Here is a 19983-nt window from a genome sequence, read left to right as displayed (position 1 = left end):
AAAATCTCTTTTGAAATTAAGTATTGGCAGAATAATCTTAAACATTACACACTCTTTGTATTCAAAGTTTCATCAACACTGCTTGTGTAATTGGGTCCACGATAACAAACATCTTCAAAATCACACCGTGTCTATAAAGCCTTTATAATTTTGTTTAAAGTAACTGAAGAGTTGCAATCATGACATGAATTGTTCCGCTAAGCATAATATTCATACAGCAACAATCGCATGAAGCCAGTTGCAAATGATACATATACTTCATGATATATTTTGGTAACTGTTTTCTTGCTTAAGCACTTTCGGAGTGCTATACATCTCTATGAAACTACGGCCCTTTTCGAAACCATGGCTTCGGATTTGGATTCAGCTTCAGGCTCCGTCCTCTCGTCTGAAGCCCTGAGCGCGTATGCGCAAAGCTCGCACAGTATTGTCAAAACAGCCAAGCGCTAGCCGTGGTTTCGAAAAGGGCCTTTGCCTCTGGTCTCTTTTTTCCCGTGCCAATAGTAATTTCATGTCATATTTTCTGTAATCGATACCCCAACAAGCGTCCCGTATCCTGATGAGTGGGATGTTATGCTCTAGTTAATATCATCAATGCTGATCACAGGCAGAATCCATAAGGCCTTAAAGGGAATGTACAGCAATAATTCAAGACATGGTACAAACTTCTGAACACTTAGAATTAGATTTGATTTTTGGGGTATTTTTTATATACTTGTAGATTGATAGATGTTATCTCCAATGCAACTTTAACGTCTTTTTGATTTATAATAAATAATTTACATCGAGGATAAAGAATATAATTGCTTTTACCCTTCTACACTGTCTTAAAGGCACCGGACACTATTGGTAATTTCTCAAAATAATTATTAGCTTACAAACTTACTTCTTTGGTAACGAGCAATGGAGAGCTGTTGATAGTATAAAACATTGTGAGAAACGGCTCCCTCTGAAGTAACGTATTTTTGTTTTAGAAAGAAGTAATTTCCCAGTGAATTATTTGAATTGAACTCGATTCAAAGCATCTGAAACCACAGAAATTCGACAAGGGTGTTTTTTCTTCCATTATTCTCTCGCAGACTCGACGACCTATTGAGTCCAAATTCTTTGCAGGTTTGTTATATTATGCATAGATGTCGACAGACTGGTCTTTGACAATTACCAATAATGTCCAGTGTCTTTAAAAAAAGAAGTAGTTTATCACTAAAATAATTTGAATTGCATTCGAGACCTCAGCTGAGGTCTCGAATTCAAAGCATCTGAGAACACACAACTTGTGCGACTATGGTGTGTTTTTCTTCCATTGTTTTCTCGCAACTTTGACGACCAATGAGTCCAAATTTTCACAGGTTTGTTATTTTATGCATATGTTGAGATACACCAAGTGAGAAGACTGGTCTTTAATTAGTACCAAAGGTGTCCACTGCCATTAATACACTACTGTGGAAATGTAAAAACAAAACATGTGAACGAAATATCAAGGTGCCTTATAATGTATTGCCGAGCTTTCAGCTGGCGTTCTTGTACAGTTTTCAGCACGATAGTCTAATTTTTGTAATTAAATCTATTTTATTCGGTAATGGACAATTATTGTTTCCCCAAGGGGTCCTTTCAATAACACACCATTCTGGTCTGGAAAAGATACCCCTGCAATCCATTTCAAATTAGATAATTCGATAGCTTGCTCAATTCCGCAAACAGCAACCTAATGGAAAAAAGAAGCAATATCGTCCAGCACACAATCATGGCAGACACGATCAAAGCGGACACCACTTTTGATGAAACTTCTTACACGTAAAGCCCTGTTATTCCTGCTTGAATATAAAACACGTTTTGCATCTCTCCCTGCCCACTATAGGCTAACCAGCAAGCCCCGTAAACCGTCTTGAGGCTCAGCAGTCTGTAGTTTCCTGATTCATTCTGATCCCCTTTGGATCATGCACGACGCATGGGTAAACACACCCTGCCACAATCTTTAATTTGGAAGCAATCTTCACAATCAAACCCACCAGCATTGCAGATAAAAAGACGGAAAGGTATAGAAGGAGAAATTTCCCCCGTTCGTCCGGGCTTTCTATCCCTCCTTTATCTCCGTCCCACCCCTTCTCTTTTAGAGATTCCACGGTGACCTTTCAAATCCACATGCCTGGGGGCTCTTCGGCTTTGCTGCTTCAAAAACCGCGGCAAACTAAACTTGTCCAATTGGCGTTATCAGATGCGCTCAATTTTCATTCCTGGTTCCGTTTTCAGCTCGCTGGATTCGTATATATCCTGTCAGTTCATTTTGGTATCAACTGGGAACTGAAGGAACCCACGCATGGTTAAATGCAAGTGGATGTGATTTTTTTTATTTCGTCTTTCAACATTGATGCATCACAAGACAGTTTGATTTTTTATACGCTTTCTCATGCGTGAGGTATTTGCTAAAAAGCTAAAAACTGTCATGAAACAGCATGGCATTTTGGCACCTAAAGGCACTGTGTTTGATGCGTGAAAAACACGAACGGATGGTTCACAGATACACTTTCAAAACAGTGTTTCGATTTTCAACACACTTCTAAGCATAAGTTTTGTACCCCATATTTTCCACATGTTTATTAAACATGTTTAGATTCTTGTGTTTATTAAACATGCTTTAGATTCTTGTGTGTGTTTGAATCCTACAAACCAATGTAAGCGGGTGTCTTAATGATAAACATGTTGATCATTTTAACATGTTTAAAAAGTGGGTACAATTCGTGTGTTTAAACTCGGGGCACTGTAAGCACATCATCTTGCTAAGCACAGAATAGTATTAGCCTACATTACGTTTGCATTGTTGTGGCTGCTGCCCGACTCAATTTTGGCTTAGCAAAGAAATTTGTCTAGCAGTATTTTCTGCTTAACAGCTTTATGAATTTGAACCCTGATCAGTCTCATCTTTTTCATGACTCAATTCGAAACAACATTCTAATACATCATTACTGCATAAATCGGGCTTTATCAAAACACCTCAATAAAATAAAGTATAGTTTAATGAAATAGACTCCGGCAATTAAACTTAACACTAACAATTACAGGAGAACTTATACCAATCTGAGAGAGTATCTTTCACCGTGCCGTGTAAACAGATACGCTCAATTTGATTTGAATTGACTTGCATTGACCATTGGTTGAAGCGATGTCAGTTTGCTTTAGATTGGTAATAACGATTTATGCGTTGTTTTACTTTCGCCAAAAGCCCGCACGAAAGCCTTAAGGCCTATTGTTCGATCGTGACTCTAATGGTGGCGAAGCGATGATTCGGATTTTACGTTCTAAAAGTTCAAACGGTCTAACATGTCCTTCCTCCATGGTTAAACCATGTCATTTGGTTGTTGCTCTCACACTGATGTGCATTATTAAGCATTATATGTTCTATAGTGTCTCCAAATCCTGTGAAAAATCCATATATGGATTATATGCGTATTGCATATCACTCAGGTGGGCTTCGAACCCGCGATCTTTTCCATTTTAGAGCACATGTCTTAACCATGCACTGTAACAAATTTCCGTAAAATTTACGGCACTTTACCTGGCAGCTAGGGTGCCACATAAAGTGCCGTAAAATTCACGGTGGAAAGTTTTGCAAACTACCCCTTCAAGGCACAATTTACAAAACTTCCACTGTGAAATTTACGGCACTTTAACTGGCACCCTAGCTATTTTAATAAAAGCATTGTATATTATATAGTGCCTCCAAATTCTGTGAAAAACCCATATGCGTATTGCATATCACTCAGGTGGGCTTCGAACCCGCGATCTTTTCCATTTTAGAGCACATGTCTTAACCATGCACTGTAAAAAATGTCCGTAAAGTTTACGGCACTTTACCTGGCAGCTAGGGTGCCACGTAAAGTGCCGTAAAATTCACGGTGGAGGTTTTGCAAACTACCCCTTCAAGGCACAATTTACAAAACTTCCACTGTGAAATTTACGGCACTTTAACTGGCCCCCTAGCTGCCAGGTAAAGTGCCGTAAATTTTACAGACATTTTTTACAGCGCACCAAAAACACAAAGCTATAGCCCGTTGGCTAAGAGGCAGGTAGAATCCTATATTTGTTTAGGAATCCACAGACACATTTTTAGAATCAACAGATGCAGATTGTAGGAAAGAGCACAGTGCAATGGATACTTGTTATGTATTTCTCATAAAAACATGATTTAATTTCAGTTCATTGAAACATTTTGCGCAACGAGGCCATATTATAGTACGATAATTATGTGCGACAGTCGGCAGTAAGGGTGTGTAGATTCCGGACGCTTTAAAATTGTATACTAGCTCGGTTTCCGAACGCGACCTTCCTTATACTCATGTTTACAAATAACTTTAAAAAGGGGGTTTTCTTTTTAGAAACATTGTTAATTTGCACACTTTAAAGAAACAAAACAACAGAACTGTCGCTTGACGATTTATATGTCTTTTCTGAAGCGACTGACACTTATCATAGTGCGCCACCCTGTTCTCCCATTACTCAACTGATGTAAAATAAAACCAACGCAAACAGGAAAGACCTTTATGTTTTTAGATGTTTCTCTTTAAAGGCAGTGGACAGTATTGGTAACAACTCAAAATAATTATTCGCATAACAACTTTCTTGATTACGAGTAATGGGGAGAGGTTGATAGTATAAAACATTGTGAGAAACAGCTCCCTCTGAAGTGACGTAGTTTTCGTGAAAGAAGTAATTTTCTCACGAGTTTGATTTCGAGACCTCAGATTTAGAACGTGAGGTCTCGAAATCAAGCATCTGAAAGCACACAACTTCGTGTAACAAGGGTGTTTTTTCTTTCATTATTATCTCGCAACTTCGACGACCGATTGAGCTCAAATTTTCACAGGTTTGTTATTTTATGCATATTATGTTGAGATAAACCAAGTGAGATAACTGGTCTTTGACAATTACCAATAGTGTCCAGTGTCTTTAATACTAGCAACATGTATATAGACCTGTAGGCTGCTTGACGATTGATACGGCACACTGGGGAGAAAGAGAGGAAGATAGTGACGTAGCGATAATGATCTCAAATGTGTACGAGAGCAGAGGGAGGTGTGTCCGGAAGGTGTATATGCCGTGGTTTAAAGGCACTGGACATCACACTATTGGTAATTACTCAAAATAATTGTTAGCACATTAAAACTTACTTAGTAACGAGCAATGGAAAGATGTTAATAGCATAAAAACATTGTGAGAAACGGCTCCCTCTGTAGTAATGTTGTTTTTGAGAAAGAGGTATAGTCTCACTCAAATTGTAAAAGATTTCAGGCCTTAAGTCTTTTTAGGCATCTGAAGCACACAAATTGTGCAACAAGGGTGTTGTCATTATCCTCGCAACTTCGATGACCAATTTTGTCCAAATTTGCACAGATTTGTTATGTTATGCATTATTATATTGGGACACACCCAGCAAGTGAGAATACTGGTCTTTGACAATTACAATTATAGGTGTCCAGCCGTCGATTTCACCAAACTCTTCCTAACTTAGGATTAATCTTAGGACTTAGGACGGGTTCAGTTACTAAATACGTAGGGCGGATTGAACCCATCCTAAGTTAGGACGGGGTTACTCGTCCTAACTCGAGTCAGGATTAATCCTAGCGTTTCGTGAAATCGGCCGCAGTGCCTTTAAAGCACCTCGCACAGATTGTGCCAAGATATGACCCCAAAGGTTAAGAGGGATTGCAAACCCGCATCCTACGCTCTTGGCTTGAATACGAAGCTGAATATGGGGTTTAAGCAACACTCCAAAACGTACTCAGAGCTAATGGGAAATGTTCAGCCCATCAGGTCCGCCGTTATTTATCAAGGCTCTGCCATCCATTTCAGTGTATGGAGAAACGCATTAATCACTTCTTGTGTTGTATCTCTGAAGCTAGCGAGACTGTTTGTTTTCAGGCGATATCATTCTTTATTGATTTTTCTGTCGCCACCAGAGTGATGGAATACGTTCAGTGTTTCCTTTTTGACTGGTGTGTGTATCAAGTACTCAGAAACGCAATTCTAGTCCACTCCAACGGGGAAATTAATACGTACTGTAAACAAAAAGCCGTAAATGTTACGGTGCTTTACCTGGCAGCTAGGGTGCCAGGTGAAGTGTAGTAAAATTCACAGTGGAAGTTTTGTAACTTGTGCCCTGAAGGGGTAGTTTGCAAAACTTCCACTGTGAAATTTATTGCACTTTACCTGACACCCTAGCTGCCAGGTTAAGCACCGTAAATTTTACGGATTTTGTTTATAGTGCGTCAAAAGTTGGCGATTTTAGTTGCTGACATACCATCTGTGGCAGCAGCAGGACACATAGCAAGCAACCTAGTGACCTATGGAGACTCATAGTGGTTGGAAAGCCATCTCCGGGTTGCGGCCTCCGGGACATACGTCGGGAGGACGGCTATGATGATGATAAAAGCAAATGTTCAATAAATTTTATACTGGCACGAATGGTTTGGAGAAATGTTTTGGTCCGAACCACTGCTATGTGTGAGAAGATTGTTATGTGCCGAAGCTTTTAGCTCTCAATCTGATCAGGGCCCAATTTCATAAAGCCTGTAAGCACAAAAAAATTGCCTTTTATGAAATTTCTTCCTTAATAAAAACAGGATTACCAAACAAATTTCCACGTGATTTTCAGGATAAGCAAACAACAGCTGGATGATAACAAGCAATATGAAACAAATTAAAACTTGGTTGGTAATCTTGTTTTTATCAAGGAAGAAATTTCATGCTAAGCAAATGTTTGTGCTTCTCTATAGCAGGAAATATTGTAGCAGAAAATATTGCTTAGTAGTTTGCTGTATAAGGAAAGTAAGCAGGATACCAGCCACATAGTGATACATTTCACATAATATGCCATATTTGGCTGATAACCTTATTCTGCTGAGCAATTTCGCTTAACAATTCTGCTAAGCAAAACTAGATACCTGTCAACGATGTTGAATAATGGCTGGTATTTTGAATAATGGTTTTATTCTGGTATAAGCCTAAGCATAGTTTGGGTGCACTGACGCCCTAAATGGACCCAGATGTCAATTAACAATAAGCGCACAACCATTTACATGACTATTAACAAATACACAGTAAAACATGGATAATGTATCAATCGAAAATTTTAGTTCAGTTTCGGTTTTCCATACATTCATTAAGAATCGTTACCGTAGGTGTATACGCCAATTCGGCTACGGTCTAAAATAGTGCGCCGCGCAGTATGATTTTGTTCGCGGGAATTTGATACCGTTACCACCCCTGAGACACGAACACATTGTCGATGACAATCACGGACTACGGCAGAGATGCGAATCTACCCGAATCTATCCGGAGAAAAGAAGAAGATATCTGTAGAACCTAATGAACGAAAGCCCATCCTTTTTTTTCAACCTATCTCCGTGATCACAGGAGCTTTTTGCTGGAGACTGCTTTGGGAGCAAACTACGGTACCTCCTCGGGCTATGTTTGTTGTCTTGCTGGTCCCCCGTTTAGCAAAGATTCATAAACCAATGATAAATATACTAGATAGTATAAATTGCAGTATTTTTTTATGGGTTGGGAGCTTGTCTCGACGGCCGTATCGTATATAGTTCAAATAACCCAGCGTGGTTTTTAAACTTTTTTTTTAACAGAAACAAAAATATATTTACCGAGACATTTGGAAGGGATTCCTCCCATTGAAACCATATAGGAAAGGATCGGATGGAACTGCATCCACACTGAAACTGCTGGGGATCAAAATGAGTGCCGCCACATGATTTAAAAAACAAATCTTATCATGTACGTATGCGATATTGGTCATGTACGTACACGATGTAAATACACGGTAATCACAATGTACGTACATGATGATATTATGTACTTACATGATAATATTATGTACGATGTACGTACACGATATTCGTGTACGTACACGATATTCGTGTACGTACACAATATTGATCATGTTCGTACACGTACATGATACTTATCATGTATGTGCATCATAGTTATCATGTATATAACGTATCAAAACTACACATGAAACACTTTAAAGTCTTCAGCCAATCCAACTTTATAAGATAGTTTCTGTTCAGGATAGGAGGCTTAAAATCTCAACGCCTATTTACGCTCTTCCCGTCATTGAGTAAAACAAATAGCGACAATGAAAGCCTACATGGATGATCAATTACGTATCCCGTTACTAACATGTTGATCGCTACAACCTCGACCCCCCGCGGCTGATATAGTGTAATACCGACAACCAAATTATGCAGAAAGTGAAACTTGAATCTTTTATGAAACACGATCGCCTGTGTTCCTTGATACCTCGGATCGTCTTAACGATTTGGTATGAAATCTCGCATGAAGATTGACTTCTATAATATCAATGATGTCCAATGCAGGACAGACCTAATGGTATTACCAACGTAGCCTTATGTGATATTATTAGAGGCAGGGTATACTTTTTGTATTTTTCAAAGACCATGTATCCTTATTTGAGGTATGCCAAGCTATGCAAAACATTACAAACCTGTGGAAATTTGAGCCACCGAAGCTTCGCAAAGTTGCAAGAAAATAGTGAAAGAAAAAAAAATATACACTTGCTGCCTAGAAATGCTTCAAAGATTAAATTTTGTTTGGTGAAACATTACCTCTACTCTAAAACTACGTTACGTTTCTAAATGTTTTATAATATCAACAGCTCCGCAGTGCTCTTAACAAAGTACGTTTAGTGTTCATTAACCATTGGAGTAATTACGAAAGGTGTACACACTACTATTTAATACTTAAATTTTAAGTATTAAATACTTTAGCGTATCAGCTGTAAACAAGTGTACAGAAGTTTTAAAGCCTCCTTCTATTCAGCGATTATGTTTCCCATATCTTTCGTTCCATTGCCTCTCTTGTAAGGTATGTCAATATCACTTGTTCCTCACATCGCTTTCGTTTCGTTCTTGTTAATTAGCCTTGTTGTTCCTTGTTTGTAAAGTTTTGTTTTCTTTCAATTCTGTACGTCCTGGGTGTCTTGTTTATTTTGTCCCTTTCTGTCAATAGGCTAGTACAAGGCCCTGCTTATCAAATCAGCCTACAATACTGTTTCCATTCTTTGCTTTTTCAAGCATAATGAACTCAGTTTGTTCTTTTGATTAGTACCTTCGTATCACAATTTATATGTTTATGAAGGTCTGGATATAAATGTAAGTTCAATTTAAATTTAAATGGCTTTGGATGAGGCTCTCTATTTGAAAGCAAACAAATAATACCATCACGGCCAAATTTCATAGAGCTATACGTACTTAAGCACAAAGGTAGCTAAGCAAACCAAAATACTACTTTAATACCTGGACACTGCTACCAGCCCAAAAACCTTGTCATATGTAAATTTGTGACTGGTATCCTGCTCATTTCTGCTTAGCAGAACACATTAAGCTAAAGCAGCTCTATGAAAAGTAAATTGCGTGCGCTTAGACTGCCAATCGGGAGTGAATTAGAGGCAACCACCAGCTCTCTCTCGACAATTTCGTATTAAAAAAACAAATTGCTTTTCTTGAATTTGATAAATGAAAAATGAGCGACTAGAGTAAGCTCTCTTTATTTGCCTAGGGTTGGAGGCGCGGAACAAGGTAAATCCATGTTGTTTGTAGAGTGTTCTCTCGGGGAAACTAAATCGTGAAAAAGATGACATGTGAGCGACACAAGTAGACGTACTTAGCGCAACATGATGTGAGTGTAAACAGTTTATAAGGACATTTTGTCTGCACAATTATTCACTTGGGATTAAAGGCAGTGGACACTATTGGTAATTGTCAAAGACCAGTCTTCTCACTTGGTGTATCTCAACATATGCATGAAATAACAAACCTGTGAAAATTTGAGCTCAATTGGTCGTCGAAGTTGCGAGATAATAATGACAGAAAAAAACACCTTTGTCACACGAAGTTGTGTGCGTTTAGATGGTTGACTTCGAGACCTCAAGTTCTAAACTTGAGGTCTCGAAATCAAATTCGTTGAAAATTACTTCTTTCTCGAAAATTACTCCACTTCAGAGGGAGCCGTTTCTCACAATGTTTTATACTACCAACCTCTACCCATTACTCGTTACCAAGTAAGGTTTCGTGCTAATAACTATTTTGAGTAATTACCAATAGTGTCCACTGCCTTTAACGAGAAATGGAATAAGAAAGTCCTAGTGTTAACACACCAAAGTAAACACAATTATCCACTGAAGAAACATGCATGATATTTACGGGGGAACTCCGTTTTGTTTGGACAACGGCATAAATGGGGGGAGACTGATGGAAAACTTGGAATAACATGACCAGGCTAAAAAGTAAGTCTCTCCGAGGGCTTTGTTGTAAAAACACTTGAGATGAGTGTTCTTAGTGGAGGAGCAATGTTACCAGTAAATAAAACTCACCATGGTGTCGGATGTTATTCGAAGCTGCCGTACTAAATGCGTGTCACATTTATGGCAGACGAGAGAGATGTAGCGGTGACGGAAAGTGCCGAAGATCTTCAGGTAGAAAGCCGCTCGGCTCAGGTCTGGGAAGCGGTACTCGTTGCCGAAACCGGACAGGTCCAGTTTCAACTTGTTCACCTGCAGTTCTGGTGATGGTACCTAGAGGTGTTTAAAAACACAAACCTTTTTCTAAATTGGGTTATAGTTCATACCTCAGTTCGACACCAGAGAGACAATTTTCTCTAAGTTATAATAGCATGGAATACAGTCCACACATGTATTAGTCAAAAAATTAGTATGTCCCCTGCAAAATGGAGCACATCTCAGATTAAAGAAGCTGATATTTGCCGGGAATTTATTGTTTATATGTTCGACTTCGACTTAAAAGTTCATCGTGTCGTGTATGGCCGAGTTGTATACTGAGAGAATTTCAACATAGAGGGAAACATTTTTTACGCAATTTTTGGTCCAAATGCAGCACAACCCAATGTGCAGGCTGGTCTTGCACCCTATGAACGCGCATGCGTTTTTTGGACCGAACTTGGCATCTAATCGCAGTTTTTTTTGCATTTTTTTCATCACTCAGCTGTGGTGTATATGCATAAAGTTGTATTAAAAAACGTGTGTACTACTCTACATCGGCCATCGTCTTTGAAAATGACCGTCTTCGCGGGCAAACAAAAAATGTTTAAAATATTTGTCTGGCACATGAAGTCAGTATACAGGCCAGGGGTCAAGGCCCATTATTTACAAAATACGCTGGAAGTGATACCCTTGGTTGTTCGACCTCTCACAGGTAAACTGTTGACGGTGTCCTATATAGGTCGTTGATGTAAAATTGTTGTGCGTTTTTAAATTAAGTCAAAACATAGGCTAGGGGTTAGATCATAATTGGCAACGGACGCTCGAAGTGGTATGAGTTTCATATCTGCGGATAATTCGAGCCTCTCGAAAATGACCTCTCGCGGGTAAACTATTGGTGGCGCCCTATATTATTAGTCGTTGTGTGGTGAAGTTTCATACCTGTGGTTGTTCGAGCCTCTCCAATGAGCAGGCACCGCCAAAGGCTTTGCACGACTCCACCACGAACTCATCGCTGACACCCAAGAGGTTACAGCTCTGTCCGTGCAGTCCGTCTGCCACGATGACCAAGGTTCGGTTGGTAGGCGATCCACATGATGCAGCTACTTCTTCTTTGAACTAGGAAATTAACAAGAAGACAAATGATATCACTGTTTAGATAGACATCTTTTGTTTTTATAAGATCGTCTTCAAGAGACTGACATAAATGTGTAGGAAGCCATTAGTTAAGACCATGTTTGACACAGCATGAATAAAAGTTTGGAATCAAGTTCAATCTTCAGCCACCTGGCCTTTAACTACAGTCATTGGCTTGCTATTTGTGTGCCGTTATTAACACTCAGTGATGGGCAGTGGCTTATTTGTCAAGAATATGGACTTCATGAATGTCAATTTTGAACAGACCTGTTCAGAACCAAAATTTTCTTTAGTCGTGTTGTTCAAGGTATTCGATGCCCTGATCAAAATAATAAGCACATTATGGTGGAGGTAAAATAATAGTTAATCTATGCAAACCAAAATAAAGAGAAGTGTGAGGCTGTCATATTAGGCCAAGGCTTGCTTAAGACAGCCTAGACAGACAAACTACAAACAAGGAGACAAGACAAATTGGTAACGAGAAAACATAATAAAAAACAGACTGGGTCGCTTTGAGAGAAATATATATAAAGTAGCAGAGCTAATATAAGGCAAAATGGCGTATGACATTGAGCTGGACTGACTTTAAAAGGCAGTGGACACTATTGGTAATTGTCAAAGACTAGCCTTAACAGTTGGTGTATCTCAACATATGCATAAAATAACAAACCTGTGAAAATTTGAGCTCAATCGGTCATCGAAGTTGCGAGATAATAATGAAAGAAAAATAACCCTTGTCACACGAAGTTGTGTGCGTTTAGATGGTTGATTTCGAGACCTCAAGTTCTAAATCTGAGGTCTCGAAATCAAATTCGTGGAAAATTACTTCTTTCTCGAAAACTATAGCACTTCAGAGGGAGCCGTTTCTCACAATGTTTTATACCTTCAACCGCTCCCCATTCTCGTCACCAAGAAAGGTTTTATGCCAATAATTAGTTTGAGTAATTACCGATAGTGTCCACTGTCTTTAAACAAAAATAGGCCACAATATGGCAATTTCGTTATAGTATACCGTTTCATAGTGTCTTACTTTAAAATATGGTAATATTGTCTGAATGTACACATTCAAAGACATGATGTTATTGTTTGAACTCTGGCTACTCAGCCATTATGTTATTGTTTGAACTCTGGCTACCCAGTTTTTGTTTACACGAAGTCTGTTTATCCTCCACCGCAAAGATCCATATTACGGGAAAACCCATACCAACGCGTCGAGAAACTAGACGGCCTAAAGTATAGTTACAACTATCGGCACTTTGGGTTTGGGTTAAATACACGCTATATAAATCGAAATGTGATACGGTAGGCCTTGGGCTCAAACGCATCAAACTCCCTGCTGAAGATCCGCCTTCATGTTTCGGAGTCCATCAAAGGATGATGATGTCGGGAGGAGAGCCATCCCGGTTTTTATTGCTAAGGCGGACCCGCGGGGTAGTAAAAAGGAATCCGGACTGCCAAGAACTTGAACCAGCTGGATTAATGATTGATCCAAACTGGCACGCGGGGTTTTTATGGGAGGGATTAAAACACAACTATAAACTTCCCTCTACCATAAATAATATATAAATCAATATAGTCATCACAAGCCTGGTTGAAAGGACAAGGGCATCAGGGCATTTTCTCCTACGTAAAGGGCACCCTTTTAAATGAGGAAATTGTAAATTTTCTACTGGAGCATTTCAAGGGCGCCAAAGCTATGACTAGGGGGCATGAGGCAATCACCGTTGTTGCCTTTGTGAAGAATCAGGCCTGTCACGGGAATGTTATTGAGTCTTAAGTTGAGTAATCCCTATACAGCTCACGTAGGAGGCTAGTTAGGCAAAACGCAATCCCTCACGCTTGAAACTTTCTCAAGGAAACTTAAAATATGCATTTACAAGGCCAATAGTGATAACTGTTAAAGCCATTATACACTTTCGGTAAACAGTGTTGTCCAAGTCCCACACTTCGTGTATCACAACTTATATATAAAATAACAAACCTGTGAAAATTTAGGCACAATTGGTCTTCGGAGTCGGGAGAAAACAACGGGAAAACCCACTCTTGTTTCCGCACAGTTCGCCGTGTCATGACATGTGTTTAAAATAAATCCGGAATTCTCGCTATCGAGAATTGATATTGTTTTAATGTTTTTTTTAAAAGTAAAGCATTTCATGGAATAATATTTCAAGAGAAGTCTTTCACCATTAACTTCTGTAAACCGTGTAAATTATTTGTAAATCTGTGAACTTTTTTTTTTTTTTCTGTACCGAAAGTGTATAATGGCTACAAATTGTAATCATCTTGTTTCACTTACAACAATGTACCTTTTCAATTATCTGGCTGGTCTCGTCCGTCTGTCTGTACTTGTCTAGTCCTATAGTTTTGTCTGTCCCAGAGTAAATTTTAAAAAGCACTGTGTGCTTCAAATTTACCCTGCATGCTTGAGTAACTTTAGCCATGTTATAAGTGTGTTTCAATTGATGTATTGCATTTGATGCTTTTGTTTGTTGATACCAATATTGGAATTGTACAAAATAAAAAAATGGTGCGTTGGTGACGTCATTGGTCAACGGTGCAACGTGCGAAGAGAATTAAAAAAGAAAAAACAGAAAAAAGGTTGTGCACCATTTACATCGGGATGGATCAAAGATATAAGAGCTTTCCTTCTGCTCTCTCCAACTGTGCAAAAAAAGTCCAGCAACATTTCAGCATAACACATGATATCCAGACGATGTTTTGTCTTATTGAAAGTGATATGAAGATCTATTGTGCTGTACTCTGCAAATTTTCCCGCCGAATTGTTGATCAAAGTGGCACACACGCGGTTTATGGGAGGGGAAAAACACAACTGTAAACTGCCCCCAACCATAAATAATAGATACATCTATATAGTCATCATTCTCTACTGTGACAAGGGAATCTCACCTCGGGTGGATCAAAGATATAAGAGCTTTCCCTCTGCTCTTTCCAAATGTAAAAAAAAAAAAAAAAAAAAAGGCCGCAGCATCAATCCATACACATAATATCCAGACGGTCACGATGTTTTCCCTTTTTGAAAGTGATATTAACAGCTATTGTGCTACTCTGCAAATTTTCCCGCCGGAATGTGAGGTATCGCGGTCCTCTGTGCGAATTATAAACTGTGGCTCTTCTTTGTTTTCCATTTTTTATTACCCGATACACATGCTATCCAGACGATGTTTTCTCTTATTGAAAGTGATATCAACAGATATTGTGCTACTGTGGCTTATCTTCGTATCTAGTTTTGTTACTTTTTTTTCCTGGAGTGGAATTCGATCTCGAAAAAGGCGCGAACGGTAACGGTTAAAGGATATTAGTTTCTAGTGGTGATGTTGTGCATACCTCAATGCCTCATGTCAATTGTGTATAAGAGATGGGACGATGTGTGTATAAAGCTACGTATGTGATGGATTTATTACATTTTGGAAAGGAAATATAAGGAAGGTTGCGAGGTTGCGCTTTCGGCAACTGTTTTCTGTTTGTGTCTGTCATACTATTATGTTTATCCTATCACATTGATTCATGACAATGTAATCGGCAGCAATTTTGAGTTGTGCTGTCTGGATGATGAAAAAGTCTGCTTGTAATGACATGATTCCCGGTCATGATGAGGCTCCAGACGCTTGTTCGTATTCTGAGATATTCTTAGGGTTGAAGACTTATCTAATAATGTCGGATAGTTATACGTGGTTGGAAGACGTGTTGATAAGAGTCTAGTCCTTGATCGCACCAAGATAACTTTTGCTGTTGGAAGACCACAAGTTTGAACCAAATTGTTTCAATTGAGATATTTCTCCCGACTATAAAAGCATATACCTCAACGATAGGTTACCGCAAGATGATCGAGTGATTACCAAGTATATTCCCTTTAAGAAAGTGCAATGTTCGATAATCGAGTTTAGAGGCTCGCTCGAGTCGTTCCATACGTCTGTTGGTATTTTGATGTCTTATCAGGGTGGAGGCCGTATTCTACTTATGTCAGAGGATGATAAGTAAATGGAAGACGGCTTGATAAGAGTCTATAGAGGGTGAGATAAGCTGTTCGTTAACTGGCGTTGCGGTCAAACTTTCAAACAAGTCGTCCATATCTGCAGGAGATACTTTGGGGCCTGAATTCAGGTTATCTTTGAATACTTCAAAGTATATTGACCCCTTTTAAAGAAGTGCTGTTGCCTGATTATGAAGCACAGTGAAGTATTGAGACATGCCAATTCAGTTTGCTGGAATTTTTGGGGAACTAATACATGTTGGGTTAAAGGCAGTGGACGCTATTGGTAACTACTCAAAATAATTATTCGCATAAAACCTTTCTTGGTGACGAGTCATGGGGAGAGGTTGATGGTATAAAACATTGTGAGAAATGGCTCCCACTGAAGTGCCATAGTTTTCGAGAAAGAAGTAAATTTCCATGAATTTGATTTTGAGACCTCAGATTTAGAACTTGAGGTCTCGACATCTAAACGCACACAACTTCGTGTGACAAGGGTTATTTTTCTTTCATTATTATCCCGCAACTTCGATGACCGATTGAGCTGCAATTTTCACAGGTTTGTTATTCTTTGTATATGTTGAGATACACCAACTGTGAAGGCTAGTCTTTGACAATTACCAATAGTGTCCACTGCCTTTAAGGCGTCTAATCTTGCTCTACAAGAATGTGAAGGACAATTGCTAGAAAAAGCAAAAACGTTAACATTTTTTTCACAATGCCCAGAAGCATTACTCAGTTTTCGTTTGTCTTTACACGCAGTTTATAACTGAAGCAACTTGTCTCATATTCTAGAAGGGGGGCACCATGTACGTCATATAACTGAATCGTGTTACTTCTGAAACTAACCGATGGTTAACAACTTGACGTTTCGACCAGTATACTCTTAAGGTTATCAGGAGAAAATTGTATGTACAAATGTCTCTGCAAGTGTGTTTTCATCATACAAAGTTTCAAATCTAACTCAACTCATGTTCGCATGGGAGTGCTTCTAGATATCGCCTAATCCGTAAGACATTTCTTGAAAAACAGTCCCAAAACCAATACGTTTGGGAAAGAACAGTGAAACAATATTCCGTAAGAAGAATTCTTGAAAAACAAACCTAAAACCAATTACGTTTTGGACAAAACAAGAAAAGAAACACTGAAAAGTATTCCGTACGAGGAATTCTTGAAAAACAACCCTAAAACCAATTACGTTTTGGAAAGAAAAAAAGAAAAGTAACACTAATAGATGTGAAAGTAACACTGTCAAGTATTCCGTATACGAAGAATTTCTGAAAAAAATCTGAAACCAATTATACTTGAAAGGAAAAGAAACAGAAAAGTAACACCAGAAAAAAATATACAGGAAGCATGGAGTTGCGTTGGATATTGTTACAGAGTAGAAGCCGCGGTAGCGGCAGGTGAGGCACGGTTGCCTCGAATCGATGCCGTGTGCTGTGAGCTTCAGACGGGGGTCTAATTCCTCGCTATCCAGTCGGATAAAAATGGCCCGGTGGAGCGAGCCTTTGGGGGGATCAATGTCAACTCGAATAGACCTCAGTGTGGCTGAACTCACAAAAGGGGACAGAATGACATGAATACGCATCAGCTCAATCAGCTGTTAAAATTCAAAAGTCGTACCTTGAGAAACTGAGTTGTTGTCTCCTCTGGGCACTGGCAACTTGTTTTTCTTCAGAAGATTGACAATTGGAGACTTTGGAACGCTAGGTGGCAGCAGACTTACCAGGTAAATTTCCATAGTTTTGCGTAGTTCTGAGCGTGCGCGAATGACCGAGAACAAAAGGACTATACCTGGTAAGTCTGCTGCCACCAAGCGTCCCAAAAGTTTCATATCCAATGTTTCGGAGAGGATTGTAACTCAATCTATCATATCTCTGAGAGAAATATAACTTATAAGATACTGATGTACCATATTAAGATATCGCCTGAAGGTTGTAGAGATACTGTCAAGCGCAGATGTTTTATACAATGAAGAGTTTGGATCAATGGCTGATGACCTTTAAATTTAGCACCAACTGTGTATCTTGGTCTATGCCACGAGTGATTTTGTTTATAACTCATTACTTCTTGTGGTTTACATGACATTTTTGTTATAAACAGCAGAAGACCTTTGCATAACTGGGAAATGTATCAAGGTCTCTTTGTAGCCCGAATCATCAACAGCAATGGGAGACTTTGGGACCACGGAGACACTAGCTCAGACCGTACATAAGCGTAAAGGCCTGGATTAAAACAAAAACCCTTGATGCACAATACAAATTACTTAGTATGTCTGGATTTCATCTTCACAAGCTGTCAAGCCCCCCTCATCGTAAACAATTTCACTGTTCTATAAAGACAAATTGAAGCGCCAACCCAAAAGCGAGCTGCCGATTTTGCGCGGCAACGATGGGCCCGTCTGCTTGAGATTCTGTCAACATTTATACAAGCTTTGGGCAGCGCTGGATTTCTGACTCAACACTCCGCAATCTTTATCTCCTTTAGAGGTAGGGTTCCATTCTTGACAATGCATAGTGTAGGCATACGTGGAATGAGAGTTGAATGAGGATGTTTGACTTATGTTATTGCAGGCAGTCGTCGATGTGTCAAGGGCTCTAACTTTGAGCAATTCCCAGAAATGGTCAGACTGTGTGGACATAGCTGTATAGCATCAAGGAGTCAGCGCTGACTCTGTCTCGACCACAGTTGGTTTCTCATTGAACAATGATTTATGATTTACTGATGCCCGTGTGTACTGACCAATGAGATTGGCAAGTCTTCTTCTCAACATATGCATAAAATAACATACCTGTAAAAATTTGAACTCAATTGGTCGTCGAAGTTGCGAGAGAATAAAGGAATAACACTTTTGATCCACTGTGTGTTTTCACATGCCTCGAATTAAATTCAAATATTTTAGTCAGAAATTACTTCTTACTCAAAAACTATACGTTACTTCAGAGGGAGCCGTTTCTCACAATGTTTTATACTATCAACAACTCTCCATTGCTCGTTACCAAGTAAGATTTTACGCTAACAATTATTTTGAGTTAATACCAATAGTGTCCAGTGCCTTCAAATTTAAAGATTCAACGACGAGTGGAAGTAATTCACCAGTTTGGATCGCAGTTGTAGGCCTACGTCATACCCGAGGTTATATGTAGGTTGAAAGATTGACAGCAATTTCCTTGTAATTTTACACATCAAATCGTAGCTTTCAAGAAAACACCTGCGCGCCCACTGTCATTGCTTAGCGGTATACATTTATAAGTCCGAATAATGCTTTCTCACTTGATGAGGAATGAATCTGACAGTCGCGTACGTGCAATGGTGATGATAATTTATTTGTTTTTCTAACTTTACGAGCTCCAAAAAAACAATTAGGCTATAGACTTATACTACAATCGGTCATCTGTATTGCGACTTGATTCAAAGCGACGTGACAAGTAGACATGCTAAGTTTGAATAACAACCGTCTCTTGCGTAATATTTCATAATATGTATGATACTATGGACATGAAAGCAAAGTTAATACAAATTTGGATCACAATTTTGGGCTTCCCGGGGGGGCTTTCAAAACACTATCATCCCGTTGGAAAAAATACCCGTTGAGAAAATAACCCTCACGTCTGTTTGTCAATCTCTCGAGTCTTCGTTTCCCGCTCTCTGTTCTCTCTCAGAAGCCCAAAAAACACACACCCTTCAGGCTGGAACGGAATTGAACTCGGCCCTCGCAAAGCCCCGAATCACGTTTAATTAGTATTATCGCTCAGCGGGCAGGATTTGCTTAAAATTACCCCGCCCGTAATCCGCCGAGCTCATCACTTGGCATGTCTTGTTTATTTTGGATGACGGCTGAGTAATACTCCAATCTGCTCATGGGCAGAAAATCCTTCATGGGCACGAGAGGGCGATGTTTTGGCTGCTTATGGTGTATCATCAGTTGTCGTATGGCACTTTAAAGTAATGGGCGATATGTCCACGCAGAAATAATAATCCCTATACAGGAATACAAAATCTGAGAAGCGTTACTGCGCGCGGTAATCTTCTCATATTAAAAGTTTTGGAGATAAGATATCTTTTTTCCATAACCGCAGTACTTTAAAGTGAAATTTTTCTCAAAATTCATAATACTATCTAAAGCCGATGTAGGCCTTGTCATCTCACCACGTACGTTTTAGTAACTGTGTTTAAATGTCTCCAAGGAATAGCACCAGGCTACTTATCATCTTGCCTTGCTCTCTACCAACCGCCATGCTCAAGCTTGCGATCAGCTTCTGACAACACACGCCTACCAACCATCAGAACACTGTCATCTGCTCACAACCGGACTTTCTCCTTTATT

The 19983-nt window shown here is 39.3% G+C and overlaps 1 protein-coding gene across 1 annotated transcript in view; it reads right to left on the bottom strand.

Annotated features, from left to right (window-relative positions):
* LOC139935314 (uncharacterized) overlaps positions 1 to 19983 on the bottom strand; it is a 92168-nt gene that overhangs the window by 17202 nt on the left and 54983 nt on the right. The window contains exons 2-3 of the mRNA XM_071929839.1: positions 11468 to 11644; positions 10403 to 10603 (exon numbers count right to left, since the gene is read on the bottom strand). Of these exons, the coding sequence (XP_071785940.1) occupies positions 10403 to 10603; positions 11468 to 11644 (378 nt within the window). The remainder of the gene's footprint in view (positions 1 to 10402; positions 10604 to 11467; positions 11645 to 19983) is intronic.

Source organism: Asterias amurensis, chromosome 3, assembly GCF_032118995.1.
Source record: "Asterias amurensis chromosome 3, ASM3211899v1".
NCBI lineage: Eukaryota > Metazoa > Echinodermata > Asteroidea > Forcipulatida > Asteriidae > Asterias > Asterias amurensis.
Note: the sequence above shows the minus strand (reverse complement) of the source record. Positions and strands in the feature narration are given on the sequence as shown.